The sequence below is a fragment of the Nerophis lumbriciformis genome, linkage group LG09, assembly GCF_033978685.3.
Source record: "Nerophis lumbriciformis linkage group LG09, RoL_Nlum_v2.1, whole genome shotgun sequence".
Lineage (NCBI taxonomy): Eukaryota > Metazoa > Chordata > Actinopteri > Syngnathiformes > Syngnathidae > Nerophis > Nerophis lumbriciformis.
In genome coordinates, this window is record NC_084556.2 from 12,849,731 (window position 1) to 12,859,938 (window position 10,208).

The following is a 10,208-nucleotide window of genomic DNA, read 5'->3' on the forward strand; positions in this document are numbered from 1 at the left end:
TAAATTCTATAATTTACCTGAGCAGTTGTTGTAATTTAGGACACTTTTTCAAAGTTTGAACAGAATTTGTCATTTATCGCACGGGGAACTATTGAGTGGCAGTGTTGTCACACAAATGTTGTTTAGTACCACGAGGAGGCCAAATTGGTCAGAAGGTTAAAATCCATTGTTTATATTTTACTTTTCTCGTGACATTTTGATCCTCGGAGGGTTTGATTTGATAAGCAAGACCAGAACAGGGGTCATATACAAACTGACTTGAACGTGTTTAAAACATGTTGTTATCTTTCTGTGAACTGATGCTGCATTCTTGCAAATGAGACTTCTCACTTTTGGCCAGCTTGGTGAGTCCTGGTGTTGGTTGTGTGTCGTTCCTGCCCACTAGTGACGATGTGGCAGAGCCGCACAAGATTCTTTGGTCACAGCTTGTCGGGGTGCCGCTCTTTTTTCATGCCGTGGTCATTTATAGTCTCTGGCGTGGACTTGTCAAAAATGAGCGCTGGCAAGGTGTGGCGCCCACTCCAGACGCTCAGTTTCTGTGATGTAGAACGACGTTTAGAGGATTTTTATTGGCGTTATCCGGCTCAGCTGGACTACAGTGCAGGTAGATATGTGTTTGCATTGTTTATATGGGGATTGTGTTAGCTTATTGTATAACATGTGGAAATACATTCATGATCATGTGATTCCATAAAAGGATGCATATGTAGCAAGTATAAAAGACCTGATACTTCACACTGCTAGACAGAATACTGTTCAAAATCAACAGGAACCTTCATTTGAATTGGCAGGATACTGTTCGAAATCAATATGGTTCTCTGTTCAAAATCAATATGGTTCTCTGTTCAAGAATCAACAGGGGTCTTGTTGTGATTTGACAGAATATTGTTCACAATAAACAGGATCTTTCATTTGATTTGACAGGACACCTTGTTGGGATTTGACAGAATATTATATAAAAATCAACAGAGTTATAGTTGAAGTGAAGTAATTAACTCATATTATGTTCTGCATATGATTGATTGATTGATTGAAACTTTTATTAGTAGATTGCACAGTGAAGTACATATTCCGTACAATTGACCACTAAATGGTAAGACCCGAATAAGTTTTTCAACTTAATCAATTCATGGTAGAAATATATACTATCAGCATAATACAGTCATCACACAAGTTAATCATCAGAGTATATACATTGAATTATTTACATTATTTACAATCCGAGGGGGTGGGATGGGGAGGGGGTTGGGAAGGGGGAGGGTTTAGGTTGGGTTGCTATCAGCATACTTCAGTCATCAACAATTATATCATCTGAGAAATAAATAATAAATGATAAATGGGTTGTACTTGTATAGCGCTTTTCTACCTTCAAGGTACTCAAAGCGCTTTGACACTACTTCCACATTTACCCATTCACACACATTAACACACTGATGGAGGGAGCTGCCATGCAAGGCGCTAACCAGCACCCATCAGGAGCAAGGGTGAAGTGTCTTGCTCAGGACACAACGGACATGACGAGGTTGGTACTAGGTGGGGATTGAACCAGGGACCCTCGGGTCGCGCACGGCCATTCTTCCATTGCGCCACGCCGTCCCATTGAAACAGTGTAGGTCTCACTTGGTAGGATATGTACAGTGAGCAGTAAACATAGTGAGCTCAGAAAGCATAATAACAAGTATATACATTTGATTATTTACAATCCGGGGAGGTGGGATGTGGTGGGGGCAGGGGGTTAGGCTAGGGTTGTAGCTGCCTGGAGGTGTTCTTTTAGTGTGGTTTTGAAGGAGGATAGAGATGCACTTTCTTTTACACCTGTTGGGAGTGCATTCCATATTGATGTGGCATAGAAGGAGAATGAGTTAAGACCTTTGTTAGATGGGAAACTGGGTTTGACGTGGTTAGTGGAGCTCCCCCTGGTGTTATGGTTATGGTGGTCATTTACATTAAGGAAGTAGTTTGACATGTACTTCGGTATCAGGGAGGTGTAGCGGATTTTATAGACTAGGCTCAGTGCAAGTTGTTTTACTCTGTTCTCCACCGTGAGCCAGCCCACTTTGGAGAAGTGGGTAGGAGTGAGGTGTGATCTGGAGTGGAGGTCTAGAAGTAACCTGACTAGCTTGTTCTGGGATGTTTGGAGTCTTGATTTGAGGGTTTTGGAGGTGCTGGGGTACCAGGAGGTACCCCAGATGGTGAATGTTTATATTCATCTCAGAGAAAGTAAACCACCAAGTTTAATTAAATAAGTGGTATTTCAGTTTGAGCTCATAAATAGATAAGGCCCCTTAGTTTGATATTCGCAGGTGGATTGGATTACTTCTCGTAGGAACAGAGGCTCTAATTGGGACTTCGGAATGCAAAAGTGATAGCCCTATCCTTGAGAAAAGACTACCTGTCTAGCTCAACGCCAACATTTGAGTTATGACTTAAAAACAATTGTTTTCCAGACACTTAGACACAAACATCTCCTTTTATGGTCAGGATGAGCTCTCCTGATTTAGCACACACACAGAGACAGAAAGGAGGAATATAAAAACTGATGGTTTGGCTTTGGAGTCCTTCATTTTTTTTGACCGAGGTTCCTCCGGGTACTGCAGACCTGTTTAATGACGGTCGCTTGTAACAAAGCAACTTTTGGTTCAGTAAAGCGTCTCCGACGTCTCTTTTGATCCAGCCACACTGTCCATTCTTCTGTCCGGACGAGGATGACAAGACCAGAAATACACTTCATCGTTGTTATTTGAGAATATCTTTTTCAAAATCAACAGGGTTCTTGTGCTGATTTGAAAGCCTAGTGTTAGAAATCACCAGGGTGTTTGTTGTGATTTGACATGATATTGTATAAAATCAACAGTGTTCTTGTCGTGATTTGACAGGATATTGTTCAAAACCAACAGGGTTCTTCTTCTGATTAGACAATTAATTTTTTCAAAATCAACAGTGTTCTTGGTGTGATTTGACAGGAAATTGATCAAAATCAACAGGGTTCATGCTGTAATTTGACAGGCTATTATATAAAATCCGCAGGGTTCTTGTTGTGATTTGACAGGATGATTTTCTTGTGCTGATTAGACAGCATATTGTGATTTGAAAGTATAATGTTAAAAATCAACAGTGTTCTTGTTGTGATTTGACAGGATATTCTTCACAATTTGTGATTTGAAAAGATACTGTACAAAATCAACAGGGTTCTTCTTTAGATTAGTCAATATATTGCTAAAAATCAACAGGCATCTTCTTTAAATTAGACAATATATTGTTCAAAATCAACAGTGCTCTTGTGCTGATTTGACAGTCTCGTGTTAGAAATCATCGGGGTGTTTGTTGTGATTTGACAGGATATTGTTCATAAACCAACAGGGTTCCTCTGATTAGACAAGGCATTGTTCAAAATCAACAGTGTTCTTGGTGTGATTTGACAGGGCATTGATCAAAATCAACAGGGTTCATGCTGTGATTTGACAGGCTATTATATAAAATCAGCAGGGTTCTTGTGATTTGACAGGATCATTTTCAAAATCAAGAGAGTTCTTGTGCTGTTTAGACAGCATATTGTTGAAATCATCAGGGTTGTGTTGTGATTTGAAAGCATAATGTTAAAAATCAACAGTGTTCTTGTTGTGATTTGACAGGATATTCTTCACAATTTGTGATTTGAAAAGATACTGTACAAAATCAACAGGGTTCTTCTTTAGATTAGTCAATATATTACTAAAAATCAACAAGCGTCTTCTTTAGATTAGACAATATGTTGTTCAAAATCAACAGTGTTCTTGGTGTGATTTGACAGGATTTTGTTCAAAATCAACAGTGTTCTTGTTGTGATTTGAAAGGATGCTGTTCAAAATCAATATGATTCCTCTTCTGATTAGACAATATATTGTTCAAAATCAACAGTGTTCTTGTTGTGATTTGAAAGGATGCTGTTCAAAATCAATATGATTCCTCTTCTGATTAGACAATATATTGTTCAAAATCAACAGTGTTCTTGGTGTGATTTGAAAGGATATTGACCAAAAATCAACAGGGTTCTTGTTGTGATTTGACAGTATATTGTTCAACAGCGTTTTTGGTCGGACGCACAAGAAAAAGACTTCACGAAAACTGCAGAACATTCTCTGCGAGTGACAAATGACCTTTGACCTAAGCTACCTCGTTCATCCCGAGCTAGGTCATCTCTCAAAATCAACAGGATTCTAGCAGTCTGTAATATTGTTCAGTTGAGGTGCATATTGTGTCTGTTAGAACATGAACAAGAAAAAATGTTAACACTGACTTTGGACCTCAGCTGCTTCAGTCATCCTGTGTAGGCTAGCATTTAAAATCAATAGGACTCTTGTTCTTAAACGACACCCTCTTAAAATTAGACCCAGCAGAATTATAACAAAGGACATGAAACTCCTAATGGGACTTTTTATACTCAGTTACCTCAATCTACCCAGGTAGGGAGGATGTTATTTAAAATCAATAGAACTCTTGTTCCACAATAGACTGGCTAAACAAGTTTGATCATTAACACTTTATATAGTATACTACCTCTGTCATTAGGGGTAAGATATAATTCAAAATCAACAGGGTTGTTGCTCTGTTACATTTTGAGGACGGTCAGCTTAAATTGCCCCCAAACATCTTGGTGAGAATCATCTAACACTAGTTTCCTTTTTTTACCTTTGACCTTAGCTTTTTTCTGTCCCTGACGTTTAAGTCAAATATCAATAGAGTTCTCGCTCTGGCATAATGCTATAACAGCTGGTAGAATTTCGCCATTGAACTTGTCAATACTGATCCGACTTTTGACCTGAGGTAACTCAGTCTTTCGAGTTAAGCTGATTCAAAACCAACAGAGTTCTTGCTGTGTCATAGGTAACAGTCTATAACAGACATTTGACTCTTTAAATCTTTCAAAATCAACATAACATCAATCTATATATATATATATATATATATATATATATATATATATATATATATATATATATATATATATATATATATATACAGTGGGGCAAAAAAGTATTTAGTCAGCCACCGATTGTGCAAGTTCTCCCACTTAAAATGATGACAGAGGTCTGTAATTTTCATCATAGGTACACTTCAACTGTGAGAGACAGAATGTGAAAAAAAATACAGGAATTCACATTCTAGGAATTTTAAAGAATTTATTTGTAAATTATGGTGGAAAATAAGTATTTGGTCACTTCAAACAAGGAAGATCTCTGGCTCTCACAGACCTGTAACTTTTTCTTTAAGAAGCTCTTCTGTCCTCCACTTGTTACCTGTATTAATGGCACCTGTTTGAACTTGTTATCTGTATAAAAGACACCTGTCCACAGCCTCAAACAGTCAGACTCCAAACTCCACTATGGCCAAGACCAAAGAGCTGTCGAAGGACACCAGGAAAAGAATTGTAGACCTGCACCAGACTGTGAAGAGTGAATCTACAATAGGCAAGCAGCTTGGTGTGAAAAAATCAACTGTGGGAGCAATTATCAGAAAATGGAAGACATACAAGACCACTGATAATCTCCCTCGATCTGGGGCTCCACACAAGATCTCATCCCGTGGGGTCAAAATGATCATGAGAACGGTGAGCAAAAATCCCAGAACCACACGGGGGGACCTGGTGAATGACCTGCAGAGAGCTGGGACCAAAGTAACAAAGGTTACCATCAGTAACACACTACGCCGACAGGGAATCAAATCCTGCAGTGCCAGACGTGTCCCCCTGCTTAAGCCAGTGCATGTCCAGCCCCGTCTGAAGTTTGCCAGAGAGCACATGGATGATACAGCAGAGGATTGGGAGAATGTCATGTGGTCAGATGAAACCAAAATATAACTTTTTGGTATAAACTCAACTCGTCCTGTTTGGAGGAAGAAGAATACTGAGTTGCATCCCAAGAACACCATACCTACTGTGAAGCATGGGGGTGGAAACATCATGCTTTGGGGCTGTTTTTCTACTAAGGGGACAGGCCGACTGATCCGTGTTAAGGAAAGAATGAATGGGGCCATGAATCGTGAGATTTTGAGCCAAAACCTCCTTCCATCAGTGAGAGCTTTGAAGATGAAAGGTGGCTGGGTCTTCCAGCATGACAATGATCCCAAACACACCGCCCGGGCAACGAAGGAGTGGCTCCGTAAGAAGCATTTGAAAGTCCTGGAGTGGACTAGCCAGTCTCCAGACCTGAACCCCATAGAAAATCTGTGCAGGGAGTTGAAAGTCTGTGTTGCTCGGCAACAGCCCCAAAACATCACTGCTCTCGAGAAGATCTGCATGGAGGAATGGGCCAAAATACCAGCTACTGTGTGTGCAAACCTGGTAAAGACCTATAGTAATCGTCTGACCTCTGTTATTGCCAACAAAGGTTATATTACAAAGCATTGAGTTGAATTTTTGTTATTGACCAAATACTTATTTTCCACCATAATTTACAAATACATTCTTAAAAAATCCTACAATGGGAATTCCTGGATTTTTTTTTTCACATTCTGTCTCTCACAGTTGAAGTGTACCTATGATGAAAATTACAGACCTCTGTCATCATTTTAAGTGGGAGAACTTGCACAATTGGTGGCTGACTAAATACTTTTTTGCCCCACTGTATATATATATATATAGTAGATTGTCACTGAAGGTATCAAAACTATGAATGAACACATGTGGAGTTATGTATTAAATAAAAAAAATGGTGAAATAACTTAAAACATGTTTTATATTCTAGTTTCTTCAAAATAGCCACCCTTTGCTCTGATTACTGCTTTGCACTCTCTTGGCATTCTCTTCAAGCACACCTGTGAAGTGAAAACTATTTCAGGTGACTACCTCTTGAGGCTCATCGAGAGAATGCCAAGAGTGTGCAAAAAAGAAATCAGCGCAAAGGGTGGCTATTTTGAAGAAACTAGAATATAAAACATGTTTTCAGTTATTTCACCTTTTTTTTTGTGTTAAATACATAACTCCACATGTGTTCATTCATAGTTTCGATGCCTTCAGTGACAATCTACGATGTAAACAGTCATGAAAATTAAGAAAACACAGTGAAATGAGAAGGTCCAAACTTTTGGCCTGTACTGTATGTATATATATATATATATATATATATATATATATATATATATATATATATATATATATATAGCTATATAAACTAGCAGTCAAAAGTTTAGAGCCACTCTCCAATGTTATTTAAAGAGAAAGTGAGTCAAAACTTTAGTCTGAGAGAAGAGGAGTGTGATGTCTAGTCATGTTTCCTCTCAATAAAAAAAAAGAAAGAAAAAAGATTGCACAACCTTACAACATTTTTACTTTGTTGTGTGCCGTCTGACCTTTTTACTGATTTCACATGAAAGTTGCATCACTGCCATCTGGAACCGTTCTATTTGTCTTACCATTTATTCATCTGGGGAATGTTTATCAGGAGGGACCACTCGTATATAAGAGGTGGTGTTTATCTCAACTTCCTGTTTGCCGTCTAACGCGCCCCAGGTGACACGAGCGGCTCTCAGCCGCCGGAACAACGCCGCGTCTCGGCCCAGCCACGAAGCCCGCTGAGGATGTGTGACGGGGACCTGAGAGTGCTGCCAAAATCCTCTCTGGACGTGTCCTGGCAAGAGAACAGGACTCTGAGCAGACTTCACTGCAGGAACGGAGGACACCAACTGAGGATCTCGCCTGATGGGAGTGTGGATGGAGGCAGGCAGGACAATGACCCCTATGGTAAACTTCTTCTTTGTCTAGTCCGCCTAATAATTTAATAATTACTACAAAAGTATCATGAGTTGTCATAACATTGACATATTGGGGTAGAAAAAAACCAGTGGATGTAGATCATTGAGATACATGTTGTACATCAGAGTATTATCTATGTATGTTTTGTGTTAGAAGTCACAAAGCAAAACAGTGTACTGTTATTATATACTATGCCTAAAACCATACAAATAAAATAAATTAATGTAAAGTATATTACATTTTAAATAATATATTTACATTTTTACAATACAACAAAACACTAAACTAAATTAATATAAAATAAAACTGAACTAAAAAAAAAAACTGACACTAAACCAAGCAAAATGATAATAAAATAAAATAGCTTACAATAAAATCTAATCAATTACAATACATTACAAAACTATAGTACAATAAAAATAAAACTCAACTCAATAACTAAACTAAACTGAAAACAACCTAAAATGTAATACAATAAAATAAAGTTAAACAAAAAAATTAATTAAACTGAACTAAATACGATACAACTAAAACAAAATAAAATAAGATAAAATAAAACAAAACTGAAGTTGATAACAAAACTAATCCAATCAAAATCAAAATAAGATAAAATACAATACAATGAAACTAAACTAAACAAAATTGAACTAAACAACAAAACTAAACTAAAATATAATTAAATACATTTCAATTAAACAAAATGAATTACAATAAAATCAAAATAAATTAATCTAAATACTATAAAATACAATAAGTTAAACTAATCTAATATAAAATACAATAAAACACACAACACTAAACTAAACTAAAATAAGTGAAGTGAATTGAATTATATTTATATAGCGTTTTTCTCTAGTGACTCAAAGCGCTTTACATAGTGAAACCCAATATCTAAGTTACATTTTAAACCAGTGTGGGTGGCACTGGGAGCAGGTGGGTAAAGTGTCTTGCCCAAGGACACAACAGCAGTGACTAGGATGGCGGAAGCGGGGATCGAACCTGCAACCCTCAAGGTGCTGGCACGGCCGCTCTACCAACCAAGCTATACCGCCCCATATATATACAAATATATATTGTATTTATAATATATAAATACAATAAAACATGACAAAACTGAACTACACTTAACTAAAATACAATGCAATACAATACAATAAAAATAAACTAAATTACAATAAAACAAAACAGCACAATACTAAAATACAATAAAAATAAACAAAACAACAAAACTCATCATGATTTGATTAGAAATGAAATACAATTGAAATACATTTGAACTAAATGAAATCAAATCAGCTGGAAGTATGATTCATTTGTTTTCATGATTTTCTACTATTTTCGTCAGTTCCATTGGGAGAAATCATGTGCCTCTAACGGTCTGCACCTTTCACACAGAACCCAGCAACAATATTGCCACAGTCAGATAGTCAGAGAACGTCATCACCATGACGGTGTGAAAAGAGTTGGTTGCTTTTAACACAACAGGAAAAGAATACTGCAGCACCTCAACCATTTGGTCCTAACGGTTCACGTTGATATCGTAAATGCAGCAAAACGCCACGGTGGGGAAAAAGGCCGCTTTCCCAATACTCTTAGTGGATAGCACTGCTATACAAGCTGTACAATGACTACTCTAACTAAAGTGTGATTACTAATTTGATCTTTCCAGAAAACAAACATGCTGCGTCAGAGCTGATTTTAGTTTTCCCTGAAACGGGAGTCATGCAGCATATCGCTGGTGAAATATCACGTGTTGTGTGCAGACGTCCTGAGGCTGAAGGCTGTGAGCGCGGGCGTGGTGGTGGTGATGGGGGAGAACACGGGAAGATACCTGGCCATGAACACCAACGGAAGCCTCTATGGATCAGTGAGTAGCATAAAAGTACTATCATCTAGGAATAATGGCAACAGCGGGATAATTATTGCTGCATGAAGTGTGGATGACTCCATCATCAGCGATGGTTTCCTCCCTGCGTGCTGATTGCAGGTCACCATCAACGATGAGTGTTACTTCCACGAGAAGTACGAGGAGAACCATTACAACACGTACTGCTCCAAGAAGTACAGCTGGTACGTGGGGCTGAAGCGGAACGGCAAACCCAAACCGGGACCCAAAGCTCTTTGGGGTCAGAAGGCCATCTTGTTCCTGCCGTTGTCAGCGGACGCGCGCCACGACGTCAACGTTCCGTGAAAAATACCGTCAGGACCAGCTAGGAAAAAAAAACTAGAATATAAAAACAAGAATATAAAACATGTTTTGTTTTCACCATGCTTTTCCTTTGGATTCCGAAAAAAGAATGTGACGATAGCCACAGAACTAGAAATTGAACTGAATCCGACATGAGATAGGGTCTGCTGCTCACAATGAGACAGAATAACACATTGTTTTAACCGAGCGAATAACGGGAATAATTAGCTTGAAGATGTTTTACTGTATTTTAGTTTTATTATGCACTGCTTAACTTAACTTAAGGGATGC

At 38.2% G+C, this 10,208-nt stretch overlaps 1 protein-coding gene across 1 annotated transcript; it reads left to right on the plus strand.

The window, feature by feature from the left end:
• Positions 1–7,415: 7,415 nt before the first annotated feature.
• LOC133607144 (fibroblast growth factor 1-like) lies at positions 7,416–9,960 on the plus strand. Its single transcript, XM_061961608.2, has 3 exons — positions 7,416–7,717; positions 9,493–9,596; positions 9,717–9,960. The coding sequence occupies exons 1-3, from the start codon at positions 7,555–7,557 to the stop codon at positions 9,918–9,920; spliced, it is 471 nt and encodes a 156-aa protein (XP_061817592.1). The 5' UTR covers positions 7,416–7,554; the 3' UTR covers positions 9,921–9,960.
• Positions 9,961–10,208: the final 248 nt, after the last annotated feature.